The 26,023-nt window shown below is 40.7% G+C and overlaps 1 protein-coding gene across 2 annotated transcripts in view; it reads right to left on the bottom strand.

The window, feature by feature from the left end:
- Window positions 1-21,230: 21,230 nt before the first annotated feature.
- Window positions 21,231-26,023, bottom strand: part of LOC140732146 (adenylate cyclase type 1-like) — a 263,389-nt gene continuing 258,596 nt past the window's right edge. For both annotated transcript variants that reach the window (XM_073054366.1, XM_073054367.1), the window contains 2 exons: window positions 25,448-25,572; window positions 21,231-22,978 (listed from right to left, as the gene is read on the bottom strand). In XM_073054366.1, the coding sequence (XP_072910467.1) occupies window positions 22,655-22,978; window positions 25,448-25,572 (449 nt within the window). In that variant the 3' untranslated portion in view covers window positions 21,231-22,654. The remainder of the gene's footprint in view (window positions 22,979-25,447; window positions 25,573-26,023) is intronic.

Consider the following 26,023-nt stretch of genomic DNA (forward strand, 5'->3'; position numbering starts at 1 on the left):
GAGAATGGGTCCAGGAGCTCTGTTTTTTATGTATGTGAGATGTGAGAATTCAGGGAGACCTCCAGATTGAATTCACCCTGCAATTTGAGAAGGAGAAGCTAAGGTCAGATATATCAGTATTACAGTGGAGTAAAGGAAATTGCGGAGACATGAGAGAGCAGCTGGCCAAATTTGATTGGAAGGGAACACTAGCAGGGATGGCAGCAGAGCAGCAATGGCTGGAGTTTCTGCGAGCAATTTAGAAAGTGCAGGATAGATACATACCAAAGAAGAATAGTACTCTAAAGGCAGGCTGATGGAACCGTAGTTGACAAGAGAAGTCAAAACTAACACAAAAGCCAATGAGAGAGCATATAATAGAGTAAAAAGTAGTGGGAAGTTAAAGGATTGGGAAGCTTTTGAAAGCCAACAGAAGGCAAATAAAAAATCATAATGAAGGAAAAGATGAAATATGAAGTTAAGCAAGCCAATAATATCAAGGAGGATACCAAAAGTTTCTTCAGATATATAAAGTGTAAAAGAGAGACAAGGTTAGAAATCAGACCACTGGAAAATGATGCTGGAGAGGCAGTAATGGGGGATTAAGAAATGGCAGATGAACTGATTAAGTATTTTGCATCAGTCTTCACTGTGGAAGATACTAGTAGTATGCCGGAAGTTGAAGAGTGTCAGGGGGCTGAAGTGAGCGTAGTTGCTATTACTAGGGAGAAGATGCCTTGGAAACTGATAGGTCTGAAGTTAGGTAAGTCACCTGGACCAGATAGTCTACACTCCAGGATTCTGAAAGAGGTAGCTGAACAGATTGGGGAGACATTAGTAATGATCATTCAAGAATCAACGGATTCTGACATGGTTCTGGAGGACTGAATGTCACTCCATGCTTCAAGAAGGGAAAGAGGCAGAAGAATGGTAATTATAGGCCAGTTACTCTAACCTCAGTGGTAGAGGAGATTATGGAGTCGATTGTTAAGGATGTGATTTTGGGGAATATGGAGGCACATAATAAAATAGCCAAAGTAAATATGGTTTCCTTAAGGAAAAATCTGATGAAATTTGTCTACCTAATCAGAATAGACAAAGAAAAATGGGTGGATGTTGTGTACTTCCATTTTCCGAAGATCTTTGACAAAATACCACACATGAGAATGCTTAACAAGTTAAGTGCCCATGCTATTATAGGAAAAATACATAACATGATAGAGCATTGGCTGAATGGCAGGAGGCAAAGAGTGGGAATAAATGGAGCTATTTCTGGTTGGCTACCAGTGACTAGTGGTGTTCCACAGGGTCTGTGTTGGGACCAATTCTTTTGATATTATATGTTAATAATTTGGATGATGGAATTGATGACTTTGTGGTCAGGTTTGCAGATGATATGAAGATAGGTGAGTTCAGGTAGTTTTGGGGAAGCAGAAATGCTGCAGAAGGACTTACAGTAGAAAGATTAGGAACATGAGCAAAGAAATGGCAGACGGAATACAGTGTTGGGACATGCGCTTTGGTAGAAGAAATAAAGGTGACAACTATTTTTTAAATGGAGAGAAAATTCAATCATCTGAGCTGCAAAGGGACTTGGGAGTCCTCGTGAAGGATTGCCTAAAGGTTAATTTGCCAGCTGAGTCAGTGGTGAAGGAGGCAAATGCAGCATTAGCATTAATTTCATGAGGACTAGAATATAAAAGCAAGGATATAATGAGGCTTTATAAGGCACTGGTGAGACCTCACTTGGAGTATTGTGAACAGTTTTGGGCCCCTTATCTAAATAAGGATTTATTGACATTGGAGAGTGTTCAAAGGCTGCTTCTGAAAGTGATTCTGGGATTGAAAGGTTTATCATATTAGGAATGTTTAATGGCTCTGGGCCTGTATTCACTGGAATTCAGAAAAATGAGGGTGGGATCTCATTGAAACATCAAATGTTAAGAGAACTTAATAGAGCGGATATGGAGTGGATATTTCCTATTATGAATGGAGTCTAAGACCAGGGGACATACCCTCAGTATAGAGGGATATCCATTTAAAATGGAGACGAGGAGGAATTTGTTTAGCCAGAGAGTGGTGAATTGGTGGAATTTGTTTCCACAGGTGTTAAATCATTGGGTATAATTAGGGCAAATACTCATAGATTCTTGATTAGTCAGAGCACGAGGGATGCGGAGAAAAGTCAGAGATTGGGGGTGAGAGGGAAATGGATCTGCCATGATGAAATGGTGGAGTAGACTCAATGGCCAAATGCCCTAATTCTGCTCCCATATCTTATGGTCAAATGGTCATTCTCCTACATTCCAATGAATAAAGATCTAGCCTGGTCAACCTCTCCCTGTAACTCAGGCTCCCTAGCCCTTGCAACATCTTTGTAAAACTTCTCTGGACTCTTTCCAGTTCAGCCACATCTTTACTATAACAAGGTGACCAAAACTGTGCATGGTACTCCAAGTGTGACCTCACCAATAACTTATAGAACTGCAACATAATTTTGCAACTTCTATACTATGTACTTTAAAGATCTAGACCCCCTACAGCAGGCATCTCAAGGCACTGGATCAATATCAAAGAATTAAGCAAAGGACTGCCAGTGTCTGCTCCCATTCAACATCTCCTACACCAGGGCCCAAGTTAATTTGAATTGACTACATTGAGCTGGTCATATAATTCACACGCCTGACATCAGACTCTGATATTCTGTAGATAGTTTATTCCAAGACCTTTTGTGAAAGGGGATTATTAGGTAGAAAAACAAATAACTTGAGGATGTTCTCAAAATTCCCATGATGAAGTTCAACATCCCCCATTATTTCTGGGAATTTCTGACCCATGACTGCTCAAACTGAAAATGAAATATTTGTGATGGTACAGAGCTCGTCAAGGCCATACATCAGGAATACATTAAAGTCTTTCTAAGGAGTAGAAAAGTACAATGTCACTCTCAGCTCCTGCTGTGCCAACTGTTCATACAATAGCCTCATTAGCCATCCCAGAACCTACAAAATCAAAGTAGAAGCAGCTCCTCCTGAACCTCAATGTGTTGTCTCAGAAGAAAAAAAACTGTCAGCTGGATATTTTGGGCAATAACCAGAATTGCAAGTTTTGTCCTGCACGAGAACCATTCAGCTTATATCTCCAGTACCAAATAATTTGCAGAGTTTTCTCTCTTCACCTGAGCTATAAGCAATGATACAGATCCTGGTCAATTTTTTCCTGGTAAAGCTTTGACTTTGAACAAAAATATCATATGTCATAAGCAGCATAAATAATATGAACGACATGTGTATTTGATATGGTGGAACTCTGCTCTTCTTCTCAATAGTTGGTTTTCCTTTGTGAGTGCTCTAACTGGAAAAGTTTGGAGGTCTAGAAACCACTAGACTTCTGAATTGATTCATTAGCTGACAGTGAAAATGTTATTGGGCTGCTGATCTTTAAGCCTAACACTAACTTGGATGGCTTGCTATAGAAAAGTTGATTACACACTCAATAAATTTTAAGACAATAGTAAGTTCTTTTAATTTTTGAGCCAAAAGTAATTGTTGTTGATCAATGGACACTTTGTTGTGCCAGGCCACAAGGAATTGTTGATCACTGGGTGCTTTTGCTGAGCCAGGCCACAAGTAATTGATTCTGCTTTGTTATATGCCAGTATTGTATTTCTTCAGGGCAGAAACAGATAAGGAAACGAGCTGTTTCTGTTTGCGTGTTACATTCACACACTGGCAGTTTTTCAAGAACCTGACCTAAAAATACTAAATCCTTGCTTGTGGACATTTTCTTATAGTTATTCCCCCAATATCCATCTGTTGCTAGCAAACGTTTCATGGCAAGGTTTTGTGTTGCCCTATGTGAATGATGATTTGTCAGGCTGAGTATTAATCTTGATCAGAGTCATATACAAAAGGTTGCAATGAAATTCCATGTTACATAGAACATAGAACATAGAAATCTATAGCACATTACAGGGCCTTTGGCTCACAATGTTGTGCTGACCACGCAACCTACTCTAGAAACTGCCTAGAATTTCCCTACTGCATAGCCCTCTATTTTTCTAAACTCTATGTACCTATCTAAGATTCTCTTAAAATACCCTATTGTATCTGCTTCCACCACCCCTGCCAGCAGTGCATTCCACACACCTAACACTCTTTGTGTGAAAAACTTACCCCTGACATCCCCTCGGTACTTATTTCCAAGCACCTTTAAACTATGCCCCCTCATGTTAGCCATTTCAGCCCTGGGAAAAATGCCTTTGGCTAGCCACATGATCAATTCTTCTCATCATCTTAAATACCTCTATCAGGTCACTTCTCATCCTCTGTCGCTCCAAACAGAAAAGGCCAAGTTCACTCAACCTATTTTCATAAGACCATAAAACCGTAAGACATAGGAGCACAATAGGGCTCATTGGCCCATTGAGTCTGCTTCGCCATTCAATCATGGCCTATCCTTTTTTTACCCTCCTCAACCCCAGTTCCTGGCCTTCTCCCTGTAACCTTTGGTGCCATGTCCAATCAATAACCTATTAATCTCTGCCTTAAATACACCCAATGACCCGGCCTCCACAGCTGCATGTGGCAACAAATTCCACAAATTCACCACCCTCTGGCTAAAGAGATTTCACTGCATCTCTGTTTTGAAAGGGTGCCCCTCCATCCTGAGGCTCTGCCCTCTTGTCCGAGACTCTCCCACCATGGGAAACATCCTTCACCACATCTACTCTGTTTAGGCCTTTCAATATTTGAAATGTTTCAATGAGATCCCCCTTCATCCTTCTGAATTCCAGCGAATACAGACCTACAGCCATCAAATGTTCCTCGTATGATAACCCTTTCATTCCTGGAATCGTTATCCCAGGAATAATTCTGTTATTATTTCTCTTGCCTCATTTTCCAGCAGTCCTACATCCACTTTCATTTCTCTTTTATTTTGAACATACCTGAACAAAATTTTACTATCCACTTTGATATTATTTGCTAGCTTGCTTTCATATGTCATCTTTTCCCTTCTAATGATGTTTTTAGTTACTCTCTGTAGGTTTTTAAATTCTTCACAATCCTCTATCTTCCCATTAATTTTTGTTTTGTTGTATGCCCTTTCTTTTGCTTTTACAATGGCTTTGACTTCCCTTGTCTGCCACGGTTGTACTATTTTACCATTTGAGTATTTCTTCAGTATTGGAATACATACTGTATGTCCTGCACCTTCCTCATTTTTCCCAGAAATGCATGCAATTGCTGCTCTGCTGACATCCCAGCCAACAGCTCCTTCCAATTTACTTTGGCCAACTCCTCTCTTATACCACTGTAATTTCCATTACTCCACTGAAATATTGCAAAATCAGACTTTACTTTCTCCCTATCAAATTTCAAGTTTGTACGCTCTCCAATCCAGGCAACATCCTTGTAAATCTCCTCTGCACTCTCCCCATAGTATCCACTTCCTTCCTGTAGTAAGGTGACCAGAACTGAACACAGTACTCCAAGTGGGGTCTCACTAAGGTCTTATATAGCTGTAACATTACCTCATGGATCTTGAACTCAATCCCACAGTTGATGAATGCCAACACACCATACGCCTTCTTAACAACACTGTCAACCTGTGCAGCAGCTTTGAGGGTCCTGTGGATAAGGACCCCAAGATCTCTCAGAACCTCCACACTGCCAAGAGTCTTACCATTAATACTATATTCTGTCTTCAAATTTGACCTACCAAAATGAATTGCTTCATACTTATCTGGGTTGAAGTCCATCTGCCAATTCTCAGCCCAGTTCTGCATCCTATCCTACTGTAACCTCTGACAACCCCCAGACTATTCACAACACCCCCAACATTTGTGTCATCAGCAAACTTACTAACCCACCCTTCTACTTCTTCAGCCAGGTTATTTATAAAAATCACAAAGAGGAGGGATCCCATTCAGAACCCTGCAGAACACCACTGGTCATCGACCTCCATGCAGAATACAAACCATCTACAATCACCCTTTGCTTTCTGTGGGCAAACCAATTCTGGATCCACAAAGTAAGGTCTCCTTGGATCCAATGCCTCCTTACTTTCTGAATGGGGAATTTTATTAAATGCCTTACTGAAATCTATATACACTACAGCCACTGCTCTACCTTCATCAATGTGTTACATCCTGAAATATATCAATCAGGCTCATGAGGCATAACCTGCACTTGACAATGCCATGCTGACTGTCCTTAATCAGATTAACTCTTTCCAAGTGCTTATAAATCCTGCCTCTCAGGATCTTCTCCAACAACTTGCCCACCACTGAAGTTGGACTCACTGGTCTATAACTTCCTGGGTTATCTCTACTCCCTTACCTGAACAAGGGAACAAATTTGCAACCTTCCAATCCTCCGGTACTTCTCCTGGCATTATTTATGACACCAAGATCATCGCAAGAGGCTCAGCAATTTCCTCCCTTGCTTCCCGCAGTAGCCTGGGATATAGCTCATCCAGTCCTGGTGACTTATCCAACTTAAAGCTTTTCAAAAGCTCCAGCACATCCTCTTTCTTAAAGTCTATATGCTCAAGCATTTCAGTCCACTGTAAGTCATCCCCACAATTGCCAAGGTCTTTCGCCCTGGTGCATACTGAAGCAAAGTATTCATTAAGTTCCTCCGCTACCTCCTCCAACTCCACGTACATGTTTCCACTATCATTCGTGATTGGTCCTGTTCTTACACAGCTCATCCTCTTGCTCTTCACATACCTGCAGAGTGCCTTGGGGTTTTCCTTAATCCTGCTCGCCAAGGCCTTCTCATGGCCCCGTCTGGCTCTCCTAATTCCATTCTTAAGGTGCTTCCAAGCAATCTTGTAATTTTTTTAGAGCTCTAACAGTACCTAGTTTCTTGAGCCTTTCAAAAGCTTTTCTTTTCTTAACTAGCTTTTCTACATCCTTTGTACCCCCTTGGTCCTTAACCCTACCATCCTTTCCTTGCCTCAAAGGAACATACTTCTGCAGAACTCCATGCAAATTTTCCCTGAACGTTTGCCACATTTCTGCCGTGCATTTCCCTGAGAACATCTGCTCCCAATTTAAGCTCCCAAATTCCTGCCAAATAGCATCATATTTCCCTCACCCCAGTTTAATGTTTTCGCAAATTGTCTGTTCCTATTCCTCTCCAGCGCTATGGTGAAGAAGATAGAGTTGTGGTCACTACCTCCAAAATGCTCTCCCACCAAGAGATCTGACACCTGACCAGGTTCATTTCCTAATACCACATCAAGTACTGTCTCTTCTCTAGTTGGTTTATCTACATATTGTGTCAAGAAACCTTCCTGAACACACCTAACAAACTCCACTCCACCCTTGCACTAAGGTGATGCCAATCAATATTAGGAAATTTAAAATCTCTCATCACAACAACACTATTATTATTGCTCCGTTCCAGAATCTGCCTCCCTATCTGCTTCTTGATATCCCTGTTACTATTGGGGGGGGGGGGGGTTAAAAAACACCCAGTAGAGTGACTTACACCCATACTGTCTCAATAGACCTTCCCACCATGACTTCCTCCTATCTGCAGCTATGACACTATCCCGAATTCACAATGCCATGCCCCTACCTCAATTGCCTCTCTCTTTGTTCTTTTTGAAACATCTAAATCCTGGCACAATCAGCAGCCATTCCTGCTCCTGAGACATCCAAGTCTCTGTAATGGCTACAACGTCATAATTCCATGTATTGATCCATGCTCTAAGTTCATCCGCCTTTTTTATGGACTCCCTGCATTAAAATAGACACATCAGACTGAGTGCATCTTTGCACTAACATCTGCCTGTCCTCCCTCACAAACTCCCTACAAGCTGTCTCTACTTGTGCTCCAACCTTCCCATCTTCTGCCTCTTCACTTCAGTCCCCACACCCCTGCAAATCTAGTTTAAACCCTCCCCGACAGCAATCGTAAACCTCCTTGCCAGGATATTGTTCCCCCTCAGATTCAAGAGCAGCTCTTGCTTTTTGCACACACATGCCCCAGAAGAGGACCCAATGATCCACAAATCTGAATCCCCGCCCCTTGCTCCAATCCCTCAGCCACACATTTATCCTCCACCTCACTCCGTCCGTATGCTCACTGTTGTGTGGCACAGGCAGCAATCCTGAGATTACTACCATTGTGGTCCTGCTTCTCAGCTTCCTTCCTCACTCCTTGTATTCTGCTTTCAGGACCTCCTCCCTTTTCCCACCTATATCATTGGGTCAATATGTGCCATGACCTCTGGCTGCTCACCCTCCCATTTTAGGATATTGTGGACGCGCTTAGAAACAACATGAACCCTAGCACCTAGGAGGCAAACTACCATCCTTGTGTCTTTCTCACGCCCACAGAATCACCTACCGGTTCCCCTAATTATAGAGTCCCTATTACTGCTGCCATCCTCTTCTGTTCCCTACCCTTCTAAGCCATAGAGTCAGACTCAGTGCCAGAGGCACAGCCACTGTTTCTTCTCTCAGGTATGTCTCCCAAAAAGGACTCAAAAATGCAGTACAGTACTTTTTTGTTAAGGAGGACAGCCACATAGGTGCTGTCCACTACCTGATGCCTTATCTTCCTTTCTCTCTCCTGACAGTCACCCACTCACTTGTCTCCTGTGGCCCTGGGGTGACTATCTGCATGTAGCTCCTGTCTATCACTTCCTCACTCTCCCTAAAAAGCCGAAGGTCATCGAGCTGCAGCTACAGCTCCCTAACTCAGTCTCAATCTTGTTCTTATGAATTTCACAGGGTAACCAGTACACATAGTAATAATAAATACATTCAGTCCAGTTTTTGAGTGCAAATAACAAAATGACAGGACTGATTATTGGCCTTGCATTCACCTGTCTCTTTGGAATCAGTTGTTGAAGTGCTCCATTTTGCTTCATTACCCCGGCCGATGTAATAAGAAGCAGTTTTATTCTTGGTTTTTACTGAGTGACTTTTCATGGGAAAGATCTTTATATGCTTGTGAGAACTGGTTTGAGTGAGGATGTTTGCTCTGGTAAGAGTCTATTAAGATTTGGACATGAACAATGATAATCTGTGTGAGGTTCCAGAGCCTGCTCCCATAAAATGTTGGGAATAATCAGCAAGTTAGGCAACATCTAAAGAGAGAGAAACAGAATCAACAATCTTTTCTAATTTAGTATTGTCAATCAGAAATTCTAGTTCAATTTCTTTCTCCACAGAAAACAATTATTCTTCTTGTTGACCATGCAGAAGTCTTTTTAATCTGGATGAAACTCTTCTTCATTTTGATATATTCTCATTCTGCTCAAAATGAAAATTGTCACTGTTTATAACCACAGGAATGGTTTGTTCTACTTTGGAGACCATCAATTCTGTAATCTGGAACAAAAAAAATGCTTGAGGAACTCATCAGTTCGAACAGCACCTTGTTGACATTCTTGGTTAAAGGTTGTAATGTATGGATTTATCTCTTTTAGAACAATGACCCCTCCCTTTTAACACTAGGAATTGATCTGTTGTCTGCACATGTGGTATTGTCTATGCATGTGCATCATTCTCCCTCTCTCTCTGCAATGTGAATACACCAGTTAAAGCCATCTCCCACTTGCGTGCTTTTATTTAATCTACATAATTGTGCTCTGACCCAACAAATTGGCAACGAGTATGAACCTGAATTACCATGAACTGCACTGGAAGTTAAGGGACAAAACAGTGAGAGTTAAACAGCACGAGAAAGTCATCACAGACTCTAACAAACGCCTGCATACAGTACATAGTACTGTACAGTGAAAGACACACTGAATTTAAAGTGAAAATAACGTGGCAATGGCTTCAGTCAGGAAAGTTGACAAATTTGATAGTGTCCATTCAGAAATCGGATGGCAGAGAGAAAGAAACTGTCTCTGAATCACTGAGTGTGTGCCTTCAGGCTTCTGTACCTCCTTCCTGATGGTAACAATGAGAAGAGGTCATGTTCTGTGTGATCAGGATCCATAATGACGGACACCATCTTCCTAAGGCACCACTCCTTGACGATGTCTGGGATACCACAGATGCTAGTACCCATGCTGGAGCTGACGAATATTACAACTCTCTGCAGCTTACTTTGATACTGTGTAGTTGTGGCCCTCCTCCTCCCACCATGCCAGACAGTGATGCAGCCAGTTAAGTATGCTCTCACCCAAGGTGGCATATTACTGTTGGGTGAAAGGAAGTTGTAATTTTTTCTTTTAGTTTTTGAAAAGTTGCAGCTACTTCAAAGGCCAGAAAGTTCTCAGCTGGTGAAATGAGAAGCAGTTATAGGAATAAGTGTTTGGCAATAACCCAATGACAACTTCAATCTTTTGTGGCAAAGCAGTTGATAAAGATAAAAAAGGTAGATTGGAAGGGGAAGTGCTGTCTGGCTGCTTCCTTGAGGAGGCTAAAATTAAGAAACTATTTAGAAGATAAGGAATAGGCTATTTATTACAGAGTTGAGGTAAACTTTCTGTACTCAGGAGCACCGTGAATCTCTGGAATTCCCTGCTCATGATACTGAGAATACACCTCATATATTCAAAGCTGGTGAATTGATTTTTGGATACTAAAGGAATAAGAGCAGATGATAATTCATTTGGCAGATGGACAAAGTACAAAATTCAACTGTTATCTCATTAAATGGAAGAGCAGGTTTGAATGGTGCTGTGCACTACTCCCGCTATTATTCAATATGACCTCCTGAGTTAAGTCATATCACTAGTGTTTACATTAATCTCTTAATGACAGGTTTCTGCATCAAGCAGCAGATGACTATGTACCCTGGAATCCAACTTGTCAACTATAGAAGGCTTTCTCCAGAGCTGTCTAAGTTCCTGAAGATCTGTCTTAGCATGCCAGATTCCTGATCTAGCTCGTTTTCTGTGGTCTTACACATCGTTACTGATGTGCATCACTGGCGAATTAAAGTAATCAATCCTGCTCTCCGAGGGAAGCTCATCTTGCTGTTTCACCTTTAGGTATGCCATGGTGGCTCTGTCAGCATGGTGGATTGCTACAGAATAAAGGCCTCTATTCTAGCATGGACATTGAGGGAACCTGAACTGTATCTGATCAATTGTGAGAATGTGGCAAGTTCGGCGAATCGACGGGGCCTCCTGCACGCGCAAGACCCTCTTTTTTTTGCACACGTTTTCGAGTGCACACATTGTTAGCTTGGTGGGCTTGGTTTGGCACTTTGCACCGTCAGTTGCCCAGTGTGTACCATGGCCGACAAGACTCGGTAAAAACGTTTAATCCTACCACTCCACTGTCGTTCTTGCACAACATGCACGTAACAGAGCCTAATTCCTTTTGAGTCTCATACAAGGCAGAGCTATCAGGTGTGCATGCAGTTAATGGAGCAAAATCATGAAAAAAAAAACTACAGCTGCAGAAAGTGTAACACAAAAACTGCAGATACTGGAAATGCTTAGCAGGTCTGACTGAACCTGTGGGAAGAGAAACACAATTAACATGTCGGGTTGAAGATGCTTTGCCAGAACTGGGAAGGAGGCAAACTAAACTTAAGTTGTAGTGAGGGTGTGAGTGTGGAATGTCTATGGCTGGGTAAAACCAGGGTGACTAGGAAGAAAATCTGTAAATATAGCTATTTGGTCAGTGAGTTAGGAATAGACAAAAGAATAAAGTAGATATGAAATGCAGAGCAGAAAGACACACCTGGTAGTAATAAAAAGAGAAAAAGATGGAAATGAAAAATAACAAGTTGAGCTTATATCTAATGGCAAAATGATATAATCAGAGAAATTAAATCACCTGAAGTCAGAGAATTCAATAATGAATCCAGAAGACAGAATATGAGATACTGTTCCTCAGGATTGCTTTAAACCTGGTTGTGACAATACAGGAGGTCGAAGACTGATAAGTCAGAGTGAGAGTGGGATGGAGAAACTCAGGGCTGCCCCTGTGGGCTGGAGACAGCAGCTCTGCAAACCAGCCATCTAATCTGCATTTGGTTTATCCACTGTAGAAGAGCCCACACTTTGACCTGGAAAGATTGTTTGTGTCCTTGGATAGTGGGAAGAGATGAGGGGAAAGGACAAGTGTTGGATCAACTGCATTTGCAAGGGAAAGTACTGCAAGAAGGCAGTTGGTTGCTAGGAATGGTAGAGTGGACCTCTATAATGTCACCACTCAGCCTTCTTTGCTTTTGGGAAAACAGTCTCGAACTATCCGCGCTCTCCTTATATGTCCTATCTGATCCTATCTAGCTTAATCACATCTTCTTATAGCATGGTGGCTAGAACTGCACACAAACACACCAGTTGAGGCCCTCTGTGACCATGGATGTTGCATTCCAGCTGTCTATTTAACAGGCAAGCCAGTAATCAAGCCAGGGCAGTACAAGCTGTTGCCAATGTAGCAGGTTTGCCCTCTCAACATAGCTGACAAATCCAAAGAAACAGTAGAGATCAGTACAATTTGGCACTAGTTGCATCGTAGGAGTTGTCAGTCAGCGTTGAACTTAATATGGAATGCCTTAGGGACACCAGCTCCAGATATTTCCTCAGGGTTTACTCCTGAAGCCTTCCCCATGAGTGGGTGTAGCCACAAAAAGGGAGAGGTTTGAGATTAGTGTTTTCCTTATCCTGGATGAGCTCCAACTGCCTGAAGTGACTGGTTTTCAGGTGCCAGTAACCCACCTTTGGACCTTCTCCTCTCAGTAGAAACAGTTTCGCTGAGCTTAGAGCTAAGCTACACGTGAAAGCCAAGAGCTGGACTTGGTTGTCAGATGCTACTTGAAATGCACACCATTGGGAATATTTAATAGGTAGTGGAAGCTTATCTCCACTACCATCCCCGGATATAACAACCTTACGGAACCCCACAATTCACCAAGTGCAGTCTAACCAATGATTTGCATAACATTATCATGATATACCAACTCTTATATTTAAAGCCTTAGCTAATGATGACATTTATGCCATAAGCTTTCTTCACCACTCTTGTCTATCTGCGGCACCATCAATGGTTAAGTCGAGTCCAACTCTTTGTGACCTCATAGGCCATAGGGTTTTTATGGCAAGATATGAAGTAGATTCCCAGGCCTTTCTTCTGCGCAGATACCGCTGCTACCCAGGTTGGGATCGGGCTGGGTTTGAATTCAGAACCCTCTGCCTTGAAGTCCAGTGCTGATGCCACTACACCACCAGCCAGAAATATCTACTTGTACCTTGATGTCTCACTGTTCAACAGCACTCCCCAGGGACTTGGCATTCACTATGTATGTACTTGCCTCGTTTAAACTACCGAAATTGGGAGAATAAAATGGGTTAAAGTATGATTCAAAGAAAAATGGGAACTTCATGATCAGGGCAGATGGGATGGCCCAAATGACCTCTCTTTGTGTTGTATCCATCTATGATTTGATGGCTGTTTGTCTCTCAGGTGCCTGCTGTCAATGCAAGATGACATAGATGAAAATATTTACCCATGTCCCTGGCACATAAGAACAAACTTTGGAAAAATATGATTAAAAATCAAAACTTTAAACCTGACAGAAAGCTGATGGGATCCAGAGAAGTAATGATCCTTACTGTCGTCTGAAGCATGGATTACCAACAGCAGCCATATGAAAGTCCCAATGTTGTCTGTACACATCCCTTCAAATACTCCAATAAAGCAGAAAATGCTGGAAAAACTGAACAGGTCAATCAGCATCTATGGAATGAGAAAAAAAAAAACATTTCAAGTCAAAAACCTTCACCAGAAAATCTTCAGTAACCTTCAAGTTCAAACGAAGGACCATTAATCCTGTTTCTCTTTCCACAGATGTTGTCTGTCCTATTGAAATTTCTAGAACTTTCTGTTTTTATTTTAAATATTCAGCATTTATAATTTTGGAAGCACAATTAGACTATTGCAGCATGTTTCCCAGGGCAACTTCCCCAGCAGTAAGGAGCTATTGAAACTTGGATAGATCTGTTTGCAGACCTTGTTATTTGCACGTATGACAGCAGAGTCCTGAATTACAGCATCTTCTCATAGCTCTTTCATAGCAGAAAGTTACCACATGATTTGATATGTTCTCAAAGTCTTCCTGATAGTTTACTTTGATATTCCCACTGACTCCTGAGAATACTTGGACTATCACCACACAATACAAAAAGGTATAGTTGGGATGGTATTGAGCATCTTTTATCCTTGCAGAGAGAAACCTTCCATAAATTAGGGAGTGATTGCATTACCTCACAAACTTCCCACCTACATGTCCAATCAAGCACTTCCTGTGGGAAGTGGGAAAGTCTGTTGGTTCCATATTGGCTTCATCAGTCACCTCAGAATTTGCGCGGAATTAGAGAGAAAGCACATCATGCTCAATTCTGAAAAATGCCAAAGAACACATTGTTCCTGTCTGAGATATGGATAGAATTCATCCTTGCATAACTTGGTCAGATGTGGCCCATGCTGTGTGCCAGTTTTCTATCAACACCTGAAGCTTCTCCCTCCTGCCCATTTTCTTAAAGCTTGCCATGCTTTTGTGTGCTCAGTGAGGCAGTACTCCAAGAAGAATGTTTTCTAATGGCAGGAATTGGTTTAGGCAGAGTTTTAAAAGTCAGTTTAAATCCTTCAGCACTTGATTTACCATACCCTGGAATATTCTATAACTTTAAACAATGATATCACTGTTGAAAGGCAAGAGGGATCCACCAGCAAGTGTGCAGTTGATGAACCTTTTGAAAGGTCAGAGTATGCCTCTCTTGAAATATGCTTGACTTATTTGAAATTGACTTGTTATTGCTACAACTACCAATATACTGTAAAAACCTTTGTTTTCCATGCCATCCAGAGACCATTTCAAGATGTCAGCATGTCAAAGCAGTTCAGAGGAAATGGGATGAAACAGCGAGAGGAAAGAGTTAAACAGTACAGGAATGAGCATGGACGCTAACAAAGGGGGCATGAATAAGGCATAGTGCACAGTGACAGATGCACCACTAACAAAGGGGGAATGAATAAGGCATAGTGCACAGTGAAAGATGCACAACTAACAAAGTTAAAGTGAAAATAATGTGGTGATGGCTTCACTTGGGAAAGCTGATGAATTTAATAGTGCAAATGAAGGTGGGAGTTTCATCTCGAGAGAGTTGAACTGTATTGTAAGAAGAGAGATGTGGTTGAGCAAAAGAAAGCCCCCATGCGTCTTAACTTAATCGATGAAAGAACGTACATTCTCTTACGCAACTTATTAACCCCTGAAAATCCAGCAAGCAAGATGTTCGGTGAAATTGTTACAATTTTACAAAATCACTTGAGCTCCAAACTGATGGTGATAGCTGGGAGAGTTAGATTTTACAAAAGGAACCAGTCAAATAATGAATGCATTTCTGAATACATTGCACAACTGCACACGTTCCCAGTACTGTGAATTTAAAAATGGACTTTCTAATGCATCAAGGGACAAACTTGTATGTGGTATGCACAGTCATATGAGAAGATTGAAGCAGTGCTACAGACACCCAAACCAGAAAATGTGTCACAACTCAGGTCATACTTGGGTCTTGTAAACTGCTACCACTGGCTTCTCCCAAACAATGCTACAGTGCTGCATCCATTGAATGCCTGTGGAACCAATTATTCCAAGGATAACATCTCATATTCCACTAGGAAGCAAGCTGAATTTTCCAATTTCAGATAACCTATGTTCAATGGTCCTTTCCTCCATCTACCAGTTCCCTAAGGTTCCCTCTCCTGCTATCCACTTTTTCCATTCTACTCTCCCCCATCCTGGCTCACCTGGTTCCATCTGTGCATTACTCACATACCTATTCACCTGTATTTCTTCTCCCTTGGTTTATCTTTCCTATTCCTCCCTAATCTGGTTTCATCTGGCCATTATCAAACCTGTAACTGGTTCCTCTTATCACCTTCCAGCCTCTATCTCCTCCCCATCAGGCTCAATAATTTTTTCTTATCTCTTTTCTGTCATCATCCATCAGTCTCTGTCTCAAAACTCTCTCTTCACTCACCCCCACCTCCCTATTAACCACCAGCTCATCTGATTTCCCCTAACGCCTACCATTCCCCGTCTCATCCCTCACCTTCACCTCTTTAAATTGGCTAAATTCCCTTTACATTCTAATTCCTGGCGCAGCGTCTTGACCCATAAGGTTGAACATCCCTTTGCCTCTACAGATTTTGCACAAGCACCTGATCTCCTCCAGCAGTTGTTAATTTGTGTCACATTCCACATTTGCAGCTTATTTTGTCACCGATTACTTCAAGTGGCTGTAGTCTATGGTTCAAAAATTTCAAAAATTCAATTATTATCAAAGTAAACAACTCTGAAGTTCTTCTTCTGTGGGTAGCCATGAAACCAAAAAAGAAAAAGGTAGCATGATCATCAACCCCCAAATCCCTCTCCCCACACAAAAAATGAACAAAAACAGAACAGGCACATCAACCCCTAAATCCCTCCTCACGCACAAAACCCCCCAAACAATACTGAACTGGCACATCGACCCACAAATCCACTTCCCCGCAGAAAATAAACAAGAAAGATCAGGTGAAAAGCACAGAATATATTTTTAAAAACTATAAGATTGATGAAAAGTTTATAGTCCAAGTACATATCCAAAATGCAGAGAACCTGGGTAACATTCTCTGGGCAAAGCAGCAGTCTCTCCCCTCTCTAGTAGCATACCAAAGCGATCCTCAATGTTCAAAAGGCAAGCAGCCAGCGTTCATCTTCTGCATTTGCCTTGATGTTTCAGTCTTCCTCGTCATTTTAATTGGTGAACAATAGAAGCTTTAATCAGCGAAATAGAATCAAACATTGGCTCGTGCCCCATCCCACAGCCTGCCCACCATGAGGTTTGCGCATGCTGCCTTTGCCTCCCGGAATTCTGTCAGAGGTTGCTGAGTGCTGGAACACCTAAATGATCTCCAAACAGCAAATCACAGGCTCCAGCAGTTCCAGAATCACATCCAAGAAGAAAAAACAAATGTAAAAGATATAAAAAGAAGTGAAATATATGGTTTTGCGATCAATCCAGCGAATGTCAACTGAAGGAGCATTGCATGCAGGCGCCATCTTGACTGGAAGTCAAGTTTCAGTGGTTTGTGTCAGAATAGTGCATCTGCTAACCAAATAGATTAAAATCTCTATTGACACAGCTGCACCTGGAATTTTAATTGTGTATTTTTCAGAGTTTCACTATAAGAGAAGGCAAAGTCTCTAACACATCAAGAAGTAGAAATACTGTAGATTTACCACTGGTGCTCATCTTTTTATTGTTAATGGAGGTTATCTTCTCTATCTCTCTTGCCTAAAAGATATAAGATGAAGAGAGCCTCATGGAATTATTGATGTTGAATAGAGGAAATTATGGCCTGAATATGTACAAGACTGTAATATGCTGACCCACCCATCTACAAGAAGATATTGTCAGGTTGGCAAATTGCATTTGATAAAGTGAAACAGAATGATACAGAACTATAGAGTTACACAGAGACTCAGCATAATAGCAATAAAGTTCGTATTGTCCACCAAGGATCCATTGGTGCTAATCCTGCATTAATCCCATTTATTATTCTCTCCAAACTCTCAACAACCTTCCCTCTGCCACCTCCACTCACCCACACACTGGAGGCAACTTACAGTAGTGATTTAATCTACCAAATCATGTCTTTTGGGTGTATAAGGAAATGGAAGCACCCCAAGGAAACCTGCATGCTCACAGGGAGAAGGTGCAAACTTCACATGGACAGCACCTGAGATCAGGATTACACCTGGATTTTTGGCACTGTGAAGCAGCAGTTCTACTAGATGCACTCTTGTGTTGCTGTTATGTGGAAGAGTTACTGGAAATGAGGATCGCAGGAGGAGAAAGGAATGTGGCACAGAAGTAATTCACAATGAAGAAGTTAATGGAGATCTTTTAGTATGACCAGAGTGACAACCATCTTCAAAGACATCAATCTCATCATGAGCACAGTATTAGAAGTGGTTGTGTGACGGAAAATGCATTATCCAACGAAGAAGAAAAGTCTTGATCATCTGCCAACCAAGAAAAGAATATCATTCACATTCAATATTACAATCTTAGATTTATCGGTATTACCATCATCTAAACATTACTGAAAGCTCTGCCTTTCATCTTACCCCTCCCCTGTCACTACCTCAACATGCAAAGCAACCACAATTAGAGCAAGTGTAGACAGCTCCAATGGCCTAATACATGAATACATGTTGCGTTGGGCAAATGAACAAATGCAAGAGAACATGAACATTTCAAGTTTATTCTGGGCAGAGTCATCTGATTTATTATGGGGCCAACTCTGATCTCATTACTATTCAGCCTTTTACCTTTCATAATGATTATAGTTATTACTTGCTTTAAGTATGATTGTAAGGAAGAATTAAAGGTACAAAGGATGGAAGAGTCTGACTGCAATGGAACAAAAAAGAAATAGATTCTGTATGCAGAATAAGTTTGAACTGTGCTTTCAAGCATACACAAAAACCTACATAGTGTAGTAAAGAATACATTGCACAACTGCACAAATGTTCCCAGTTCTGTGAATTTAAAGATGGATTTTCTAATGCATTAAGGGACAGACATGTATATGGCATGCACAGCCATAAGAGAAGATTGAAGCAGTGCTACAGGCACCCGAACTGGAAAATGTGTCACAACTCAGGTCATACTTGGGCCTTGTAAACTGCTACCACTTGTTTTTCCCAAACATTGCGATAGTGCTGCATCCATTGAATGCACTGTTGCAGACAGGGACCAAGTGGAAATGGTCAGAAAGGTGTGAAAGAGCATTCAAGGAAACAAAGACACCTATAACATCCGATGGTAACATCTGATGGACTGCTCGCCCATTACGACCCATCGCTGCCCATCAGATTGGCATGTGTTGCGTGCCCTTATGGCATTGGAGACATTTTGTCACACTTTATGAAAGATGGATCTGAACGTTCGATTACATTTGCTTCGAGATTACTGACGAACGCAGAACACAACTATGCACAGATTGACCAGGAAGCATTTAGTGTCGTACGGGGAATAAAGAAGTTCCACCACTACCTCCACGAACAAAGGTTTATGCTAGTGACAGATCACCAGCCCGTTGTGTTCATTTTCAATCCCAGGAAGGAAATTCCAGTGATGACTGCTACCAACTTACAATGTTAGGCAGTATTCCCAAGAGCCCACACTTATGACATAGAGTTCAAGGGTACCAAACTACACAGCAATGCTGATGGCTTGTCACATTTTCCACTATTGGCAACTGAAGAAGCAAAGTCTTCATACTGTGGCCCAGCAGAAGTGTTCCACACTGCACTGGTGGACCGGTTGCCAGTAACAAATTCTGAAATACAAAGGGAAACAAGGAATAACCTGACATTGTCAAAGGTCCAAGAAATCATGATGGCCAGTTCATGGTAACTCTATGTTTCCAGAGTTCTCAGAAAGCTGATGTGTGGATCTTGTGTTGGACATGAAGGACACCTGGGTACAGTTAAGATGAAGAATCTTGCCCAAAGCTACGTGTGGTGGCTGGGAATAGATTAGCAGATTGAAGACTTGGCCAAAAGCTATTCGGGATGCAAAAAGTTCAGAATGCACCTCCATAGGCACTGTTACACCTGTGAAAGTGGCCGTCTTCAGCATGGCTAAGAGTGTATATTGACTTTGCTGGGCCATTCATAGTCTCCATGTTTCTGATTGCTGTGGACGCTCATTCGAAGCAGCCGGAAGTTATAGAATGAAGTCAACCACATCAGAAAAGTCCGTTTCCGCTCTGAGGATGACCTGGCTTATTCGAACAAATTATGAGTGGCAATGGACTGCAATACATGTCGGAAGAATTCTGAATGTTCATGAAGAAAAATGGCATCAGACATTTCAAGTCAGCTCCTCACCACTCAGCAACGAATAGATAAGCTGAAAGGTCCATTAAAGCGATGGACTAGGAAGATATTTCTCTACAATATACAACTTCCTTTTTGTGTATTGGAACTCTGTTCATGAAACACCTGCAATATTCTTCATCTGTGATCTCTGGTAGACCTCCTGAAACCAGACCTCCGGAGGGAAGTACAGAATAAACAGTTCAGTCAGATGCCAAGTGAATCAGCGAAGTCCTAGTACATGATTACTAAGGAAATAAGTAGATACCTGGTAGGATGACTACAAGAACCGGGTATCTATTGTGAAAGCATGTTTATTTGGAATATGGGTTTATGAAAGGGAAACTGTATATTTTGTACATATACAGTTTTATGTTGCATTAATGTAAAAGGGGATGGTATGGATCTTAGCACTACTATTGATCTGTTGTTTGTGCATATATATTGTTCTCTCTCTTTCACTCTCTCCCTCACTTGCTGCAATATGAATACACTAGTAAAGCCATCTCCCATGTGCGTGCTTTACGTTACTGCACAGGCACAATTTCAACTCATCAATTGGTAGGAGTGCTAGTAAAACTATGAACCTGATGTGGTCCTCTGGGCTGCTGGCATCATTGGTTCAAAGCTGTTACTTGAATGTATTGTATCTGCCTGCCATCAGGTTCCCACAGACCTAGTTGCCCCTGTGGCACAGTGGATAATAATTTCCGGATATAGATAAGCCAAGTAAAAACTGAAAATGATTTCACTTTGCTTTGTAATGCATATTTGATTTAATATCATTTTAATTATACAAGATGGAAGCTGGTCTGTAGGATTGAAATTTAACACAATGACACAGAACCTAAATTTGCCTGCAGTGTGGTTAGTGTTACAACTCACTCATTCAGCATATATGTAGCATTGTTGCGCACATGCATTGCTTCTGCCTCCAATGCGACACCCCATACAACGGATATTTGAACAAAAGGCACCTTTTTGATCTGAAATCAGTTCCCATAGTTTGTGCGGTAACAAGCCAGATTTCTCACTCCAAGATTTTAAATTATAGATTGTCACTTTTAAAACAATTGCTAGACTGGTTTAAAGATATTTGAAGTAATTGCTCAAAATTCTACAATAGTTTAACAAATATAGAAACATTTACAAAAGATATTTTCTCCATCTGCAGTGATGACACTTGCTGGAAATGATATAGCAGAAGATAACTTGTTGATTTTGCAAATATTTCAAATTTTGAACCTAAAATGAGAAATATTCTCTGATAGAGCATTATGCATTGCAAATTTGAAACAAAATACCATAATACATATTTACAAATGCTCTGAGACAAGGACGATTTTTTAAAACATTTTTTACTTTTTCATAAGACCCAAAAGAAATTATAATAGTGCAAACACTTAGTATAAAAAAGTTATAATTAGAAATTTACATTCACATTTAACATTTCCATGAATATTATCCACTTTTAACATTAAAGTTCAGACAAATATTGGATTCTTAAGTTAATTCTTGCAGTTCCAAAAGGGAGTGAAAGATATCTTACAATATTCAATATGCACATAAAAATAGACCCGTATTTAAATGTGGAAAATTAGCAAGCTTGTTGCAGTTCTTTTTTTAAATGGAACTCATAGCAATGTTTTTTTTTGTTGTGTGACACAGCATAAAATTAATGGTTGTAAAATATTGGACTTAAATACAGAGGCCACAATGCTTGAAAATATTTACAGTCCTCAATCTGCCTTTCCCACATGCAAAGTTGTTATCTTCATTATATGATATTCACACTGATTAGGTTTTGAAAATATCAGAATCAATAGTACAGAATGAATTTAATAGCATCCCTTTTCTCTGACAGAATGCACAATACATATTCTTATAGATGATGTTATTGCTACTGAGTAATAGTTATGAGGACAAAATGCAAGAGAAAGGCTTTCACCATTCAATAAATGCTGTAAAATTCTGTATCTTTTGACAAAGGTTATCTATAGTCAATGGGAGTTCTCTATCTTTGATATTTGATAGGTTTTAATACCAGTTGTGGAGGCCAACAAAAGAAGAGTACCAGTTTTTAAAATTGTGTCAACAGTCATGCGTACATAAATAAAACTTTGTTATAAAAATTAATTAAATAGTCACCTGACATGTGCTTTTATAAATATCATACCCAATCCATACTGTATAATCATTAATTATTTACAGAGAATATATACAGTACCATAAATTCTTGCAGAGAATGGTATGAGAAAGGCTGACATGGAAAGTATGAAACAAACAAAACAAAAAATAAATAAGGCAATATTTAATGGATATTTTAATAATGTGTGGACGTCTATTGGCAGCTGAAGTAAAAAGTACTTACTTTATAACTTAAAGTCATATGGTAGTATGTTTTCTGTACATTTAGAAAACAAACAGAAATGGTATAATGTAAAAATTCTAGTTATAAGTTATTCAGGCTTCTAAAATTCATCATTTTACTTAAAAAGATAATTTTCTATGCCAGAAATGTAGTTCTTTGCTGCTTCTAACAAATAGTTAGCCCTTAATGTGCCAATCCAAGCAATGTTTCTCACAAGACCCAAACCTTTAGCCTTTGGTTTCAATCGCAGCAATTCTGGTGGCTGATGGCCTTTATAATCCTGGTGACTGTTCTAGGAAGACGTTCCTCTCTTCTGTGCCGGACTTCCAAACGTCTGAATCTTCTTGAATGATCAGTGCATGCTGTCAATATTAACTGATCTTCTCCCATTGAACAGCTCAAAAGGCAGACTTCATTTTTGTGCCAACATTCATTATGCTTCTTCAACAACAGGTATGGGTGGAATACAATGCACAGGTTGATTTGTTTGCATTGTAGCAGCGTGAAGTGTCCCAAGTCCTGCCTTTACTGTGAAACTGGCCACTGATGACACTGAGGGACAGCTGGTCCCTAGTTTTGCTCTTCCATGTGAGAATGTTTTCCTCCCTAAATTTGTTGAGCTTGCTTGTGGATTAGTATTCACTTTTCCTTCAAGGAAATACGTCAGCATTTCTCCTTTTCCTTTAACACTGACTTTGCCACGACAAACAAACTCAAAGTTACACTTGTTGAGTATGCGATGCACATCTTCTGTTACCTGGAGATTGGTTGTTAAAAAGACTCTTAAGTCATATTCCCCTCTCTTCAAGAACTCAAAACATCTATAAGCAGTTAACATTTCGGATACACACATAGTGGATGCTGGTCAGAGGGTTATACCGGAGCTGAGGCTTGAACTGAAGCTGAATTCATTATCAGCAGTGTGTAAATGATTTAGGTATGAATATACATGGCTCACTTTGCTGATGATAGTAAATAAGAGGGTCTTGTTGATAATGAAGCAGGTTACAATGAATTGCAAAGAGATCTTGATGGTCCGAGAGATAGGCTGAGAAGTAGCAAGTGGATTTCAATTTAGAGAAGTGTGAGATGATGCATTTCAGACTGGGGTAGGACTGGCAGGTCATGGGCAAGTGTTGTGGAAAAGAAGGACGTTGGAGTACAAGTACACAGTTCACTGCAAACAGCTACACAAGTAGAAAGGGAGTTGAATAAGGTGATTTGCATGCTGGCCTTCATCAAACAGGGCATCAGGTTTCAGAGTAGGGGCATTATGTTGCAGACATACAAGTCGCTTGAAGTTTTGTGTATAGTTCTGGTCACCCTGTTATAGGAAAACCATTGTCAAGGTGGAGAGAGGGTGCAGAAGAGATTGACAAGGATGCTGCCTGCACCAGAAAGCCTGAGTTATCGGGAGAGGGTGGCCATGCTAAATTTTTTTTCACTGGAATGCAGGAGAATGACTGCTGGTATCATTGTAGTTCATCAAATTATGAGAATATGGATAAGGTGGGACAGTCATATATTTTTCCCTAGGGTTGGGTAGTTCAAAAGTAGAAGGCACAGATAGATACAAAACCTTACAAAGCACTACAGGCTCTTCAGCCCACAATTCTGTGCTGACCCTTTCACCTACGACAAGAACTATCTAACCCTTCTCTCCTACATAACCCTCCATTTTTCTATCATCCATGTGTCTATCTAAGAGTTTCTCCTAGATATCTGAACAAATACACCACAGTTGTCATTGACTTCATCACGACCTGTGAGGCTGAGTGTGTGCCTTTGAAAATGTTTTGGAGATACCCAAACTAAAAGCCATGGATGAACTAGATTTGTAGTCTGTTGTGTTGGCGCATGCCCCTAGTAGGCAAGGCATCAGACTAGTAACCTGAAGGTCACAGGTTCGAGCCTCAGCTGAGGCAGCGTGTTTGTGTCCTTGAGCAAGGCACTTAACAACACATTGCTCTGCGACGTCACCGGTGCCAAGCTGCATGGGTCCTAGTGCCCTTCCCTTGGACAACATCGGTGGCGTGGAGAGGGGAAGGCTTGCAGCATGGGCAACTGCCGGTCTCCCATACAACCCTGCCCAGGCCTGCGCCCTGGAAACTCCAGGCGCAGATCCATGGTCTCTCAAGACCGGTGGATGCCACCATCTGTCTGATCATTGCTGTATGTTGTTCCTGCACTTACCTTGTAATCCTTGATTCCTTTAACATCCAATAAATGATCAATCTCTGTCTTAAATAAACTCAGCAAATAATCATCTGGAAAGATTCTCTTCTCAGCAGGTTAAAAATAAGTTAATACAGGGAGGTAAAACATATGATGATTTGAATTCAGGGCAGCCAGCCTGCTGTGATGACTTGGTTAAGGAGAGTAATTTAGAACAATATAATGAACATCATTGCATTATGGAGTGAGTAAATAATTAGGAAGAAGAGATGGACTTGCCCTGGATTTTCATTTCTGGTCAGTGGAGGTTAATTTGTAATGTAATTGCAACTATGCCTTCCATGCCACCTCCAAGATTCAGTTCAGTTGAAGTCAATGATCTTGTTGTTTCCTAGCAACCAGCAATTAGCCTGCAGGTATAACTTTATATTCTTATGCTGTATGTACAATAACAAGTTACAGCAACCAAAGATACAAGAGAATATATAATGCAGTTATTTCAATAATTGTAATATACAGATAAGCAAACAAAATAAAAATATATTTCAGGATGAAGGGGTGGTCCTGTGAGGTTGGTTTAATAACCTTGGCTTGCAATTATTACTGTTTAGGTGAGGTGACCTTGTTGTCTGAAAGAAAACAACAGAATGATTCTAAGATTTCCTTATCCCATTCTGGATTCGAGAAGTAATGAGCATATTCTCAGGGAACTTTTCTCATTTATCTTGAGCATTGGACCTTTCTACCCTGGGGGACTACAGATGTTCTTTCATTGCATTTGTCTATGGCTGAGGTTGACAGGGTTTTGTGGTGCTTGAAGAAGTGAACAGGTCTGATGGGAAAGTGAATGAAGCCATAATCCTACTAAATGGCAAAGCAAACTTGAAGTGTCAGAGGGCTTATTTCTGTTACAATTTTTTATGTTTTTAGAGAACAATTAGTCAGATGAATAATAACTTGTTGAGTAAGAAATTAAAAATTGTATATCAATATATTCTAAGTTGTTGAGATCAGTATCTCCTGAAGTATTGTGAAAGAACAAATAACTAACTTGTATTTTGCCTTGAACGCCTGTGCTATCCATTCTGCTGGCAACATTTACAGTGTTTCCCCATATGTCGTACTGTGGTCTTCTTGCTCCAATCACACCCGCCACCACAGGTCCAACATTTATTCCTATATAAAGGAAATAAAATGTGGTGATTTCAAGATTGATCTAGGATCACAGTCTTACAAATAATGAAAAAAAATAAGTCAAAGGAAAGGAGCAAATGAAAATAGCTCATGCAAATTCAGATTACTCAACTAATTTCTTTTGCCATTTTATCCTCGACCAATATATTCACTGAAATGTATAGTAAAAAAAAATCTACAATTAGCAGCAATGCTCAAGAGCATCCTGCCTTGTTTGGGAGAAGATAAGCCCAGAGATCAGCTACTAAATCCCCACTCTAGTTATGACCTCCTGTGAATATCCTACCCTCTTCTCTCAGCTTCTCCTTTCCTATCTTTAATGCTTTTCCAGTAGCAGCAGAAACAAAGGAATGCCACGAAAGAAGAACAAGATAAACTATGATGCCCATTAGTCTCAATGAGTTCAGGGACAAAATCTGCAAGAGGTGGATGA

The sequence above is a fragment of the Hemitrygon akajei genome, chromosome 8 (assembly GCF_048418815.1).
Source record: "Hemitrygon akajei chromosome 8, sHemAka1.3, whole genome shotgun sequence".
Classification (NCBI taxonomy): domain Eukaryota; kingdom Metazoa; phylum Chordata; class Chondrichthyes; order Myliobatiformes; family Dasyatidae; genus Hemitrygon; species Hemitrygon akajei.